The 16,543-nt window shown below is 34.2% G+C and overlaps 1 protein-coding gene across 1 annotated transcript in view; it reads left to right on the plus strand.

Annotated features, from left to right (window-relative positions):
• NDFIP1 (Nedd4 family interacting protein 1) overlaps positions 1-16,543 on the plus strand; it is a 56,207-nt gene that overhangs the window by 38,555 nt on the left and 1,109 nt on the right. Inside the window, exons 4-7 of the mRNA XM_007473804.3 lie at positions 2,786-2,873; positions 4,174-4,298; positions 5,486-5,552; positions 7,028-7,133. Coding sequence (XP_007473866.1) covers positions 2,786-2,873; positions 4,174-4,298; positions 5,486-5,552; positions 7,028-7,131 — 384 coding nt within the window. The 3' untranslated portion in view covers positions 7,132-7,133. The remainder of the gene's footprint in view (positions 1-2,785; positions 2,874-4,173; positions 4,299-5,485; positions 5,553-7,027; positions 7,134-16,543) is intronic.

Here is a 16,543-nt window from a genome sequence, read left to right on the forward strand (position 1 = left end):
TCTTCTGGGCTTCTCCCACACTGCCTCTTTTGACAATATTTGACAAAAGTAAAACCGTTTTTTAAAAAAGCCATTAAAACATAAACAGAAATGAACTTTTCCTTAATATGATAATGCTATAGTCTTTTCCAGAAAAGTCAGAAATCATGTATGTCCATTATTGCTACTACTATTTAATATAGTTCTGGAACTGCCTGCTATATCTATAATAAAAGTTAATAGTGTCTACTATGTGCCAGGTACTTTGCTTAGCACTTTGTGATTATCTCATTGGATCCTCACAACTTGGCAAGTTAAATACTATTATTATTATTTCAGTTTTACAAATAAAGAAAACTGAGGCAAATAGATTTTAAGTGACTTCCCTAGGGTCATACAGCTAGTAAAGCATCTGTTGTTAGATATGAACTCAGGCCTTCCTCACACCACTATGCCATCTAGCTGCCTCTGTAACAATTAAAAAAGACATTGAGGGAGTAATATAGATAAAGAGAAGCCAAAATTATTACTTTGCAAATTATATTATAATCTGTGCAGTAAACTGCAATAAATAAAGTGGCCAGAGGATATGAAGTCAGCTCCTCAAAGAAAAATTTGTAATAACCATATTAAAAATATTTGAAATTATGAATAATAAATGAAATACAAATTAAAACAACTCTGAGCTTTCATTTAATTTGCAACAGCCTAGCAAAGATGAGAGAGAGAGAGAGAGAGAGAGAGAGAGAGAGAGAGAGAGAGAGAGAGAGAGAGAGAGAGAGAATATAACAAAGTTGTTAGGCAGAAAGTGCAATCCAGCAAATGCATTTTTGAAGGATCTCTGAATCCACACCATTCTAGAAAGCAGTTTGGAACTGTTCCTCCCCAAATTATTTAACTTTGCTTACTCCTTGACCCAGCAATACCTTTACTTGGCATTCGTTAGGGTTATGATGTTTTAACGAATTAAAACAAAAAAGGAAGGAATCCATTTGTACATCAGAGATTTTGGTTTGTGGTTAAGAACAAATTGTGGTGTTTGAATATAATGGAATCTTTTTGCAACATAAGAAATAAAGGGATAAAATATATTGAATGTTTTAAAATGCAGGAACTTGTTTTGCATGACTATACATATTTGTAATGGGCTTTGTTTCTTTTGCTGTCTCACTGGGAGGAGACAGAGTGAGGGAGAGAATATTGAACTGAAAATAAAATTGAATTTAAAAGAAATAAAATGTATAGATTCAGAACAACCTGGGAGTACTTGGGTGAAGTGAAAACTGTTACATTAAAGAAAACAAAACAAAACAAAAGAACAACTTTGGTAAGGCTTAACTTTTAACAGTGCAGTGACCATAGTCTTTTGGAGGAGCAATGATGAATCTTGTTTCCCTCCCGACAGAAAGAAAAGAGAATGAGACCTAGATTTTTGGACATGGCTAATGTATAGATTTGCTTTGCTTAACTCTAATCATTGACTGAAAGGGAGTTTGGGGGATGGGAAAGATGGAGAATTGCTAGGGAGAAGGATAATAATAGTGATCTGAAAAAGAATAAAAAGTCCATCAGTAAAACATTTTAAAAAGGAAACAGAATGCAGATATTGAGGGAAAGACAACAGGACACTTTTGTAACTAACATGCTAAATGTGTTAATATACTTTTTTTTTCTCCTTTTAAAAAACCTTTACTTTCAGGCTTAGTCTTAGAATCAGTTCAGAAGAGCAATAAGGGCTAGGCAGTGTGGTTAAGAGACTTGTCCAGGATCACACAGATAGGAAGTGGCCAGAACCTAACAACTCCAGGCTTGGGTCTTAATTTCTGAACCACTTATCTGTTGTTTTGTTAATATACTTTAAAAAACAACTTTGACATAGTGGAGATTGGTGGTTTCATGTAAAAATTCTCTTTTTCTCTTCTTTCTATATATAAATATTCACTTGCTGGTATTTGTCAGGTTTTCTGTAACCAAAAAACATTTTTTGTTGCTTATTTTTTTAATTTCTTGTTTTTAGGCAAATAGGGTTAAGTGACTTGCCCAGGGTCACACAGCTCAAGTGTCTGAGGCCAGATTTGAACCCAGGAAGATGAATCTTTCTGATTCCTGGCTTAGCACTCTATCCCCTGCCCTATATTTTTAATTATATTAAAAAGGAGATATATTAGAACATTAAAAATTTTTTTTGTGTATGTGTGCAGTCTTTTTTTTTAGTCTTGGAAATTGTTTATTAAAAAATAGAAAGATTTTATGATGACAATTAAGAATTAAGTCATTTCTACCAGAAATTACAGAAGAATTGCATTTAAGGAGCTTGACCTTATTGATCAGCACAGTACATCATAGCAAGATGCAAAATGTTTAGTACCTACTGAATTATGTGTGCAGTCTAAACTTGTTTCATTTAAAAGCAAAATAAATGCTTGTTGTCAAATACAGATGAGTTAAAATTCTGGCTGTAATCCTTTACTTTGTGACCACGGAAAAACCATTTAACATCTCTAAGCCTTAGTTTCCATCATCTGTAATAGGGAGATGGTAGTGCAACATACTTCATAAAATAGTTGGGAGGCAGATACTTGAACTTAAAGCATTTTATTGAGAAGAAATGTTACATCTATTGTATATAGTAGGTTATGTAGTTAATATTTAATCTTAGATTGGTTATCTTTTTCTTAATGTATAAGCCTGTCTTAATTCAAGATGAAATAAAAAATCTCATGTTAACACTTTTTTGGGGTCTGTTTTGTTTTCCCTCAGAAGCACTGAGTACACATTCTCATTATCCTTTCTCTTTTCATATTAGGATGATGATTTTGTAGCAAGGGATGATTTTGATGATGCTGACCAGCTGAGGATAGGAAATGATGGGATATTCATGCTAACTTTTTTCAGTAAGTATATATAGTGATTGGAGCCATTTTATTGTGTTTATCCCAGAGAGAGGAAACAAATAAGTCTGAGCATTATCACATTTATATTTTAGTATTCTCTCATTTCCTCTTCTCTCCCCATGCATATTTATGAAAACTATAATTAAGGTCTTTATGGGAATGCTTCAGTTTATACCACTTCTGCTTCATTACTATTCCTACCCCTACCTGACCTGTAGAACAAGAACATTGTTTCTTTACCTGAATTTTCCCCCAGGAGTCCTTTTGTCTTAAAGATCAGAGTTGACCTTGTTCTTTTGTTTCTTCCCTCTCCCTCCCTCCCTCCCTCCTTCCTTTTTTCTCTCCTTCCCTTCTTTTCTCCCTTCCTCCCCCTCACCTCTCCCTTTTTTCCTTTCTTCCTCCCTCCCTCCCTTCCTAATATCCATTGGGAGGGTAGCAGTCTTTTTCATTTGCTGTGTTTAATGGTGAGGGATTTTAATGGCAAAGTTGTCTAATAATCTCTTTAAAGATTGTGGACAGCTAGAGGTTTGGTGAGGGTAAATGTATTCCTTATAGTTGAAAGAAATATGAAGAGCTTGAACACTTTAAATACTCAGCAAATTGTTTTATGTACCAATTTAATCAAAGTTTAAAATATTTGCAGGGGATAAATAGAAAAACCTAAGAATTTAGACTAGAAAGAAGTGCAACTACATTTTTTGGCAATACATTTTTTTCACTTCTGTGCCACAAACATTTACAAAAGTGTGATTGACATTAGAAAGACAGAAGCAAAAGTAAAATTGTCTGCTCTCAAGAATCACATGTGCTTTTTATTATTATTATTTTTTTTGTGTGTGGGTGATAGTTTGGGACCACTAGAGAAGAGTGCAAAGGATAGAGTGAGTGATGAAATGGGAGTTATTTTCAAGCTTTGAGAGAGTTAGATGGAGACAGTCTTTGCAAATACAGGAAGGTGGGAGATGGATGGCATGTTGATACAGGGGAATAATTTCTAGTTTGACTGGATTATAAAGTATATAAAAGGGTTATGAAATAAGGCTGAAAAATGTATGTTGGAGTCATATTGTGGGGTGCCTTAAATAGCCAAATAGGAGTTTGTATTTTTACTTAGAACCTCTAGGGATGTTAAAGATTTTTGATTAGGCTAAGTGGTTGTTTTCTTGGGAAATTTAGGGTTCAGGGAAGGAAACCCTTTCTTGTTCTTGGGAGTATTGTTGAAATAAAATTTGCAAGCAATTTTACGTTATACCTGAGTTAATGTATATTTTTATATTCTATTTTTCTCTTGCATTTCCAGTGGCATTCCTCTTTAACTGGATTGGGTTTTTCCTATCTTTCTGTCTGACCACCTCAGCCGCAGGAAGATATGGGGCCATTTCAGGGTTTGGCCTATCTTTAATTAAGTGGATTCTGATTGTCAGGGTAAGTTGTATGGAAATCTACCCCAAAATGATCCAGGGACCAAAAAGCCTTTAGACCACTGCTTTTTGAGCAAGTCAATTATTTGACCTACATGATTCAAGGAATCCTTGGGACCTTATGTAAGAAATAACTCAAATTTGAAAAGAAGTGTAAATTAAAATTTAAAATCCCCCTAATTTCAAGTTTGATAATTGCATACTTTCATAAGAGAAAATATTTTCTATAGTTGGCTTTTTAAATTCATTAATATATCTTCATTGAGTTATTATAGTTTTTTATTCCCCAAAGGCTTATTAATGTATTTCTGAAAAGTAGAAAACAAAAAAACTCCCACTTGTAGGCATTCCCATTCTGTAAAATTATTTGTAGTTTTATATTTGTTGCACAAACTTTATTCTAAAGTAAACCCCAAAATTATTTTAATATGTAAAACCTTTCCTTTACTAAACTGATTTAACCTGTGTTTGTGTTATACCATACAACCAATGGAAAACTAAGGGAGAAATTTTAGTTAACCTTTTTTCATCAAAATTACCAAATGAATGTTTTAACTCAATTTGTAGAAAACTGAAGTGATTGAATAAACCATTTGATTTGGCATTGTCTTAGATAAATGCATGAATATAAAAGGTTTTAGTTGTTTGTTTTTTTTAAACCCGTACTTTCTGTATTAAAATCTATACAGTGTTTTGATTATAAGGCTGAACAACAGTAAGGACTAGGTAATGGGAGTTAAGAATTTGCCCAGGGTCACACAGCTAAGACATGCCTGAGTCCAGATTTGAACCTAGGACTTCCTGTCTATAGGCCTAGTTTTCAAACCACTGAACCACCCCATGTAAGAGGCAGCTAGATGGTTCAGTGGTTTGAGAATTTTTTAAGAAAATGTTGATTTATTAAATAAAATTTAATTAAAATTAAAATTTTAAAAAGTCCACTCTCTCTGTCTCCATCTCCCTCCCTCCCTCCCTCCCTCCCTCCCTCCCTCCCTCCCTCCCTCTCTCTGTCTCTCTCATATGAAGGAGTCCAGAAATTTGGAATCCATGCCATTACATGAATATTTTCCATAAAAGTAAACCAACAATGATATTGAAATTCTTAGCTATTTTTCATTGTATTCATGATAACATAGGAAATTTTATTGCATTGTAACATTTCTGAATATTATTTAAATGTTTGTTTTTTAGTTCTCCACTTATTTCCCTGGCTACTTTGATGGTCAGTATTGGCTCTGGTGGGTTTTCCTTATATTAGGTAAGTATTTGTAAAATAGAAATAGAAAAAAAAGTTTTCCTATTTTTCCCATTCATTTTTAGACTATTTTAGAACTTTCCTAAGAGGCTAGTTACATAGTAAGGTATTTTAAAAACAATACCATATAAATACCAGAAAATGAAAGGGGTTAAGTGACTTGCCCACAGTCACATAGCTAGTTAAGTATGTGGATGTATGTGGATGTTTTTGAACTCAGCCCTTCCTGAGTCCAAGTCTAACACTTTATGCACTATACCAATTAGTTGCCCATATGTATTATTTAGAAGCAAGATACATTATAAATTTACATATGAAGGAGTCTATAATAAACTAAAAATCATGCTATGACATGATAATTTTCCACAAAGTAAATCAGTTATATGTCAATGATCAAATAGTTCCATGTTTTTTCCTTGTACTTATTTATTTGCATTTTTCTTTTTACACATATATTACATAATGTATGTGACATGATAATATGCATGTGATCTATTATAAATACGTAATAAATTATATTAACTATGCTTATCTGAGAGAAAAAAATTTCTCATATTAGCTTTGTCCAAAAATCTTTCTCATTCTTTTTCCCCCCCTTTCCAGGAAAGCAGATAATATGATTTAGGTTGAACATGTGCTATCACATAATACAATTAGTTTTTGGAAAAATACTTTATTTGCAAGTCTCTACTATCTACTTGACACATTTCTCCTTGCAGTCCCTGGTGGCAGTGATGATGACGTAGTTGACCAATGCTAGATCTGATCTTGTCTTTAGTGGAGCCATGCCTTGCTCTTCCCAGCCTTTATTTACTCCTTACTCTTTTTTTAAAGGATGGTGAGAAAAAAGGGGTCGAAACCACTTTTGTAGGTAAAGGAATCCTGCCATCTAGTGGAGAGTATTAGTATGCTGACATTAAGGAAGACCAGAATGAGGTGGACTGGTCTGCAGACAAATATTTATGGAAAATGGTGAATTGTAATTCATGAAACCTGGTAAATTTGTTATCACTCAACCTTAGTGATTAACTTGCAGAATATCTTTTGAACCATAAGAAGGTATTTTTATGAATCTCCAGATATAAATAATGATATGACAGCTGGTTTTTCCTTTATGTGCCCACTTAAGCCAATTAAGTGATTTAGCCCTATCATTCTTGGATATATACAAAAAAGTAAGTACCTCTAAAGTTTGATTCTGAGTTTCTTTGATTTTATTAATTAATAGAAATTGTGTTTGGAAACTACTTTGGAAATTTACAGAATTCCTATATTTTGATTTCTTTTTAGCAGAGATAGTTACAGATTCTCCTTCATTTCAGGGTGACATTTCTGGTACATGGCCATCATAAAGTGTATTTGGAGTGGAGATTGGATTTACATAGTAATTTTTGCAATTATACTTGAGCTTTCTTTCTATAAGCATAAGTTCTTTATAGTAGTGAAATATTGTGTGTGTTTTTTTAAAATCTTTTTAGGCTTTCTTCTGTTTCTCAGAGGATTTATCAATTATGCAAAAGTTCGGAAGATGCCAGATACTTTTTCAACCCTCCCCAGGACCAGAGTTCTCTTTATTTACTAAAGGTATTAAAGTTTTGTTTCTAAGTCATATTCCTAGTATGTGTATTTTTATTACAGATTTAAGTTACATCTAAATGAAATGCTTAAATTAATTTTAGCATCTGTCTCTTAGAACTATCATGTCGTAAGACTTTCTGGTGGCATGCAGTAGACTCCCTGCCTTTGTAACTACCCAAGAGTTTGGACCACTTTGTTGCAATTATGACTTTAGGAAATGTAGACTTAATTCCCCACTAATTATCCCCAAATTCACTATTTTATGTTAATTCTTCAAGGCCATACTACATTATCAGGCCAGTTTTCTATATTGCCATAAAAATTTCTTTGCTATTGATCCAGTGGAAAATATGTACAGGTAGACTACTATATATACACACAGAGAAGATAAGAGAGTCCAACTTAAAGAATGTCTTACTGAAATCCTTTTGAGATAGAATTCCTCAATTTCCCATGACTAATGTGGTTTCTTTCCAAGGTCCATTTTTCTTGGACTGAACAAATCTGTAGAGTCATAGTCTGCTCCTTTTTTTTAGTCCAACTAAATAAATACCCTTCCTGCTTGTTCTCTGTGTCTCTGACTCTGCCCTTTCCTCATATGTATGTGTGTGTATCTATTAACATACATATAGATATAAATATATGCATATGTATATAGTTTCCAGCTTCTTTTGAACTTGAACTTTTATTAATGAGACCTGGGTGCCTTTTAGACTTTTTTTTAAAACTATAGAGCCACTTGGTCTTCCTGGAGAGAAACAAATTGGAACATTTTGCTTACTTGTTAACAATTTATTATTTTCTTTTAAATGAAAGGTTTATAACAAAAGTGTATATATTTATGAAAAATAATGCAAAGAATCTAATTAGAGTTCACACTATAGTTAAATCTCATATCTTCAAGGGAATGCTAAAATTTTACTGCTAGAAAATGTTTATAGACAAAAGAATTCAAATTCAAAAAGAACATTGTTGAATATTCTATAAAGTCACTATGAGAAAACTTACTTAGCTCTTTGTAACATCCTTTAAACATTTAATTTAAAGTCAGACTCCAGACACACAAATAGATGATATTGATGCATCACTGACATAAACCCTTAAACGAGTAATGCATCTTTGTATTCTTTCCTGTTCAATGTTGCTTTAAGACTTGGAAGCACTGACTTATTGCTAATAGTATTTTATTGTATTTTTTTCTCAATATATTATTTGGAGTTCTTTCAAGCCTTGGGTTATTCCTTAGCCTTTTGGATCCTCTGACCCTTTTTACCTTTGGGTTTACAGCTTTATTCCTTGAGGGTGAGAATGAAGGTCTAAACCTTTGTCAGAGGTTTTTATGAAGATTTTTTCCCAATTTGTTGTTTTCCTTCTGATTTTAGTTACATTGGTTTTGTTTGTACAAAAGCTTTTTAGTTTGATGTAGTCGAAATTATTTATTTTACATTTTGTGACTCTTTCTATGTCTTGCTTGGTTTTAAAGTCTTTGCCCTCCCAAAGGTCTGACATGTATACTATTCTGTGTTTACCCAATTTACTTATGGTTTCCTTCTTTATGTTTAAGTCATTCACCCATTTTGAATTTATCTTGTGTAGGGTGTGAGGTGTTGATCTATTCCTAATCTCTCTTACACTGTCTTCCAATTTTCCCAGCAGTTTTTATCGAATAGTGGATTTTTGTCCCAAAAGCTGGGATCTTTGGGTTTATCGTATACTTTCTTGCTGTAGTCTCTTGCCCCCAATCTATTCCACTGATCCTCCTTTCTGTCTCTTATCCAGTATCAAATTGTTTTGATGACTGCTGCTTTGTAATATAGTTTAAGGTCTGGGACTGCAAGGCCCCCATCATTTGTGTTTTTTTTTCATTATTTCCCTGGATATCCTTGATCTTTTGTTATTCCAAATGAACTTTGTTATATTTTTTTCTAAATCAGTAAAGAAATATTTGGGGAGTTCCATGGATATGGCACTAAATAGATAAATAAGTTTGGGTAGGATGGTCATTTTTATTATATTGGCTCGTCCTATCCATGAGCAGTTAATGTTTTTCCAATTGCTCAAGTCTAGTTTTAGTTGTGTGGAGAGTGTTTTGTAGTTGTGTTCATATAGTTCCTGTGTTTGTCTCAGGAGATAGATTCCTAGGTATTTTATTTTGTCTAAGGTGATTTTGAATGGGATTTCTCTTTCTAGTTTTTGCTGCTGAGCTGTGTTGGAGATATATAGAAATGCTGATGACTTATGTGGGTTTATTTTGTATCCTGCAACTTTGCTAAAGTTGTTGATTATTTTAATTAGCTTTTGAGTTGAATCTCTAGGATTCTTTAAGTAGACCATCATGTCATCTGCAAAGAGTGATAACTTGGTCTCCTCCTTGCCTATTTTGATGCCTTCAATTTCTTTTTCTTCTCTAATTGCTACTGCTAGTGTTTCTAGTACAATGTCAAATAGTAGAGGTGATAATGGGCATCCTTGTTTCACTCCTGATCTTATTGGGAATGCATCTAGTTTATCCCCATTGCAGATGATATTGGCTGATGGTTTTAGATATATACTGTTTATTATTTTTAGGAATGACCCTTCTATTCCTATGCTTTCTAGTGTTTTTAATAGGAATGGGTGTTGTATTTTATCAAAGGCTTTTTCTGCATCTATTGAGATAATCATGTGATTCTTGTTGGTGAGAATGAAGGTCTAAAAACACATCATAGAAATTATATCTCTTAAGCCATTTGTTACCCAAAATAGCATGATTTTTTTTTCTTCCATTGTTTTTATAGGCCTGCTAATAATGGTAATTCCTAAAATTAGCTTTAAAACTGGTTTTGAACTTTTAGCTTTTGTCTTATTTATCTTCTACTTAAAAATTAGAACATTACTGCAAAAATATCTTCTCAGAAGTCTGTCTGATAGGTACTTAGTAACAATTTTGTTTGTTTAAATGGGATGAACCAATCTTTCTTTTCTTGATTTTTTCATTAGAAGAAACATTTAATCTTTATTCAACAGTTACTAGATAGTTATAATCCTCCATCTTAGTTACATCAAATGACATATAGTGTGTATCCAGGTAATAAGGAAATTTGAGTTGACTTCATTCTCTCTTTCTCTTTGAAGACTGACTTTGATGAGACATTTCTGTAAATTATATTTTTGTTAATTAGTAACTTTTCACAAAATTCCTGATGAAGTTTTTTAGTAGAGATGCTTCTAAATTTGTTATATTACATGGATAGGATTTAAAATAGAGAATCTTTGGGGAAAATGGTTCTTCAAGATAGATTTACTATTTAAATTTTATTGTCAGCAGTAGTCCAGAGTATGTTTTAAGAATAACTACATTTTAGGGGGCAGCTGGGTAGCTCAGTGGATTGAGAGCCAGACCCAAAGATGGGAGGTCCTGGGTTCAAATTTGGCCTAAGATACTTCCTAGCTGTGTGACCTTGGGCAAGACACTTAACCCCCATTGCCTAGCCCTTACCACTCTTCTGCCTTGGAAACAACACACAGTATTGATTCCAAGACAGAAGGTAAGGGTTAAAAAAAAATTTTTTTTTTTGATGTAGTCAAAGGGTTAGGTAAGGGTTTAAAAAAAACAACTACATTTTAACAACTCTCCTAGAATTGTAGCATAGATTTCCATTGAGGGTAATATATTACATTTAATTGCTTTCTTTTTGCAAAAGTAATAACCACACCAAATAATCCTTTGGTAGATGTAATTCTGTGCTTCAGGAATATTTAGAGATATACAATTTGAATGGTTTGGGCTAAAGTAACCTTTGAATTCCATTTCTAAGCTTCAGAAGAAGCTTAAACAACTGTGCTAGACCACAGAATTGATTTTTCTAGGAGATATCATACATGTTTAGAATTGCTTACTAAATATATTTGAGTTTTTCAATGGATTGATGACCTTATACTGTAGTATATCACAATTGACCTATGCCTTCTAATCTTACGTAAGTTTTGAACACATCTTTTCATAGATCTTCTATAGAGGATTGAACTAAGACATTGTAGGCTTTTCTCTAATTCTTTATTAACATTCTGTAAATACTAGGGCTGCACTTGGAATATTCTCCTTTCTCTCTGTCCATACATAGACCAGCCTAGCTAGTTTTCAGATAATACACTTCTTTGATGATGTGTTTTCATGTTCCTTGCACCTGTAGTTCATCGTTGGAAAGAATTACATCCTGTTTACACAATATCTGAACCTTTCCATTTTTCTCTGGATCAACTGAGATATGAATTCTTTTGAGATTGTGATATCTCATGATCTATAGTCACAGAACAGAACGTTGGCAGTAAAAAGATGTGTGCCCTGATGCTAGGGAACAACTTGGGATCATTGAAACAGCTACATGTTTTTTCCAAAATGTGATCTTGCCTTATTTACTATTGACCTCTAGACCTGTCTCATTGTCTTGTCTGTCTAGTGTTTGTCCCAATGGACTAACTTGGTAGAAGACCATCTAGCCAGTTATTAAAAACTGGGCAATATGCCTTCATCGCTTGGTTTCTCTTGTGTTAGATTGCTAGGCATTGAGAATATTTTGTTCTTATTAATGAGACTATTGAATTTAAGTGCTCTGAAGTACAATAAGCATAGTGTCATCTGCAAAAAGAGCAACTAGAAAATCTTATCTATAGGTATACTTCCAATGTTTTGTATTCATGACTCAGACACATTTGGTAAATGTATGTTTCCTTTTTTTATTCTTGCTTGATATTTATCCCCATAGGATCATTCAGCAAGGTTAGTTTGCATTTATCTCGTAACTTGGTATGAAGACTTATCTTGTTAGATTAAGCTCCCCCTACCTTCTCAAGTAGTTTGTTCCATTGAATCAAAAGCTTTTTTTGTAATCAGCAAACATAGCAAGATCTTTTACTTTCTATACTTCTCAGTTAGCTGTGGCTTTGAGGACACTGTTGTAGAAAATTATCTGTGAAAGCTTTCCCACTTCTTACATTTACCTTCCTTGTAGCACAGAATAATTTAATTCAATAAATATAGAAAATGGGCTCTAACATTGTTAAAACTGCTGAACCTGAAACAACATGTGAGCCATAAAACTGATGTCACAAACACTGTGGGAAAGCTCGTGAAGTGTACTCCTAAGAAAGAACTTCACTCAATGCTTACTTTTATTTTATTTTACTTTTTGAAAATTTTATTTAATTAATTTAGAATATTTTTCCATGGTTACATGATTCATGTTCTTTCCCTCCTCTCCACCCCTCCCCCCTCCTGTAGCTGATGCACAATTCCACTGGGCTTTACATGTGTCATTGATCAAGACCTATTTCCATATTATTGATATTTGCACTATGGTGATTGTTTAGAATCATATATCCCCATTGATCCATGTGATCAAGCAGTTGTCTTCTGTGTTTCTACTCCCACGATTCTTTCTCTTGATGTGGATAGTGTTCTTTCTCATAAGTCCCTCAGAATTGTTCTGGGTCATTGCATTGTTGCTCATAGAGAAGTCCATTACATTCTATTGTACCACAGTGTATACTCCTCTGTGTACAACATTCTCCTGGTTCTGCTCCTTTCACTCTGCATCAATTCCTGGAGGTCGTTCCAGTTCACATGGAATTCCTCCACTTTATTATTCCTTTTAGCACAATCTTACTCTTATTTTAACAAACTTGTTATTGGTCTTTTGGCCCATAGCAAATCAAGAAAAAGGAAGGTCTTCACCTTCTGGCATGGAGGATAGGATCCCAGGATCATAGATTAGAATTGGAAGGTCAATTTTAGAGACCACCTGGTCTAGTCTATTTTTACAAATGAGTAATAGATTCAGAGAAGTCAAATGACTTGTCCAGGGTCAAATAGTTAATCATGGGATTTGAACCTAGGTCCTAACTCCAAATCCATTGTTCTTTTTGCTGCACTAAAAAAAGACACAAGAACTTTGGTATAGCTACCAGGCCTTTGTGACACAGGGTAAACAATCCCTATAGACATCATTGTAGTGCAGCATGGTATAATAATTTACTTTCATAATGATTCTGCGAGTGATTAAGAAAAGGTTATGTTCGGTGTATTTAAAAAGGCAGAAAATGTGTAATAAATGTTGGAAGTATTTCCATTTGAAATAGTTCAAATTTTGGAATTTAAAGGAAGCAGTCTTCCACTAGAGATAACTCATTCTTTAGTGAAGCCAGTGTAGTATAATAATAGGTCCAAAGTAGTGCTAGAAATCTGCTTTTAAAAGTCTTTAAGTGCTCTTGACACCGAGAGTTAATTTGCTAATTCCTGTTTACCGGAATTTCAAAATTCCCCATCTAATTTGGTGAAATTAATATAATCTGAAATCTTGAAACTATTTGTATAAATGAAATATACAATCAATCTTTTTTAAAACCATCAATTTAGTTATATTATTGACTGGGAGAGATATATTTGGATATTTGTATTTATTGTCTCTGAATATAATGAATATGATGAATCAGGGCATGTGCTAGTTTAGAAAAATAAGTGCAAGGAAAGGTCCAGGTATCTCCTGACAGAGTTAGGGCTTTATTCCATTGCTAATTAAAATGAAGTCATAAACACTTTTATCCATTTTCCTTTTCTAAGCATGAGTATGTAGTTTTCTGGCTCTTTTTTAAAAGGCCTTTCTAGGCTTGAATGGCTTAATAGTTAATTTTTTTTAACCTTTTTACTTTATGCCCTACTAACAACTCAAAAGACAGAAGGGCAGGGGCTAGAAACTGATACCCAGGGTCACATAGTTAGAAAGTGTCTGAGGTCTTATTTGAACCCAGGGCTTCTTGACTCCAGGATTTGCTGCTCTATTACACTGTGCACCTTAGCTTCTCCCTTGCAGGATTTATTGGAATATGCAACTTTAAAGTAGAGGAGTTAAAATTGCCATATAGGCTTCGCTGGAAATCTAAAATTTCCTACAGTGCCTCAGAAAGAATGATTTTGTTCTACCAAAGATTAATGTTTCGTTCTTAATTTCATCATGAGCTCTTTTGCCTCATTGAGGAGAAACTTCATTGTGCTGACTGATGTGAAAGAGTTGCTTGAGTGTTAGCTTGTGAAAAAAACACGTAGGTGAAATCACCCTTTGACAAGCTTATCTCTTTTTCTTTGTTTACTATGTAGCTATACTGACTTTAAGAAATCCAGCAAAGTTAATTTACTGAAGCTGAAGTAGTAAGAGCCTTTGAGGGAAGGACTAATGTCATTCATTATCTGAACTATAGCATATACTTTCGTGAACATTAATGTTGTAACCAAGTTAGTGCTTAATTTATGAGTTTATATGTAGTAATGGAAACTGATAAAATATTAAGCAGTAGGAATGAATAAAAATTCAGTGACCTCATTGCAAAGGCTACATTTAGTATAAACTCTTCCTTCTTTGTGTCTTTTGCAGTTGTTTATTTTCCTAAAAATCATTATAGTTACTTCTTATGTATTATGTATATATGTATTCTTATGTATTAACTGGAAAGAAACATCTTTTGAGTTTCTCTCTCTCTCTCTCTCCCCCTCCCCCCCCTTCTCTTCCTCTTTCCCTCTCTCCCTCCCCCTTCCTTCTTGGAATTAATACTGTGTATTGGTTCCAAGGCAGAAGAGTGGTGAGGGCTAGGCAATGGGGGTTAAGTGACTTGCCCAGGGTCACACAGCTTGAAAGTGTCTTAGGTCAGATTTGAACCCGGGATCTCCCATCTCCCGACCTGGCTCTCAATCCACTGTCCTCAGGGTTCATCTCTTTTAACCTCATTTTATAGATGGAGTTTGAGGGAGAGGATGAGTGATTTGTCTCAGGTCACAAGCAGAATAGGGCAGAGCTAAACATTTTAACTCAGGTATTCTAACTCCAATTGCAGCATTCTTTTCACTACACCATGCTGCTACTCTTGTCTTTAAATTAAGACCAAAGGGCAGGATGGGGACAGGGAATAAATTTAGACTAAAGTTCCAAAGAATGAAAAGGGGAAAGAATGAGAAAAACTTAATTTTCCCTGAAGTTTCTATGCCTTTCATACTCCTAATATCATTTTTTAGCTTATAATGCTGTATAATACCTATAGAAAGGAATCCACAGTAACCTTTAGTAGCACTGAGAGTAATTTAGAAAAAGAAAACATAGTCTTATACAAATACTTATACACCTGTGAGATGGTGATAGGTGAGCCATTCTTTGTCTAGCCTCCTCCCAAGTACCTGGTATTTAGATTTTCTTGAGTCAAGAATATGTATTTCTTCAGAGCATGTTTTGCTTCTTTAAATTATTTGTTTCTTGGGGGCAGCTGGGTAGCTCAGTAGATTGAAAGCCAGGCCTAGAGATGGGAGGTCTAGGTTCAAATCCGACCTCAGGCACTTCCCAGCTGTGTGAGCCTGGACAAGTCACTTGACCCCCATTGCCCAGCCCTTACCACTCTTCTGCCTTGGAGCCAATACACAGTATTGACTCCAAGATGGAAGGTAAGGGTTTAAAAAAAAATAAATTATTTGTTTCTTGCAAGCCTAAAGTAGTTTATTATGTTTGGTGTGTACTGTTTAGACACTGATTTTTGATTTTTGGATGCATTTTTGGTGCTATGTTCAAGGCTGTTCTTGGAGAAAGTCTTTTTTTTTTTTAACCCTTACCTTCCATCTTGGAGTCAATACTGTGCATTGGCTCCAAGGCAGAAGAATGGTAAGGGCTAGGCAATGGGGGTCAAGTGACTTGCCCAGGGTCACACAGCTGGGAAGTGGCTGAGGCCAAATTTGAACCTAGGACCTCCTGTCTCTAGGTTTTTTAAATGACTAGGTAAAGCCAGAAAACTTCAAGAGTAGTTTGAAATGTTGTATACCATACTTAGATATATTATATATGTTTCATGTTGGATGCAAAATACTGCTCCAAGACTTCTTTGAATAGCTATTTTCATGGCCCCCTTGTATATGAGGTTCTGAAGACAGTCCACAATAATAATAGCATGAATAGGTTTCTGTCTAAACTTCATCAAAAAGATGAGAACAAAATGACAACTATTTGGCATTAATATTTTAGGGTTGCTTTACATGCATCATCTCATTTGATCTTCATAACAACCCTGTAAAGTAGATAGCATAGCTGTTATCCTTATTTTACAGATGAGACAGCCGAGCCTTAGAGAGAGTAGGTAGAGGTAAGTGATGTTGCTGTCCTCACACAGCTGTTGAGCATTAGATTAGACCTAGAGCTCTAGCTAGACTTTTTAAGTTCCACACTCTTGGCTACATAGTACTTCTCACAAACCTTAGGGAAGGCAAGTCCATCCTTCTCAGTTCTAGAGGGTTTATTAACTCTTAAGATTATCTATTTTTTAATAATGTTTAACCATTGGTTTATGACATCAGTGTATAGTCATCCTCCAACAATGTTGAGGTGCGTTTTTTGTATGTCTGCAAACAT

The sequence above is a fragment of the Monodelphis domestica genome, chromosome 1 (genome assembly GCF_027887165.1).
Source record: "Monodelphis domestica isolate mMonDom1 chromosome 1, mMonDom1.pri, whole genome shotgun sequence".
Taxonomy (NCBI): Eukaryota; Metazoa; Chordata; class Mammalia; order Didelphimorphia; family Didelphidae; genus Monodelphis; species Monodelphis domestica.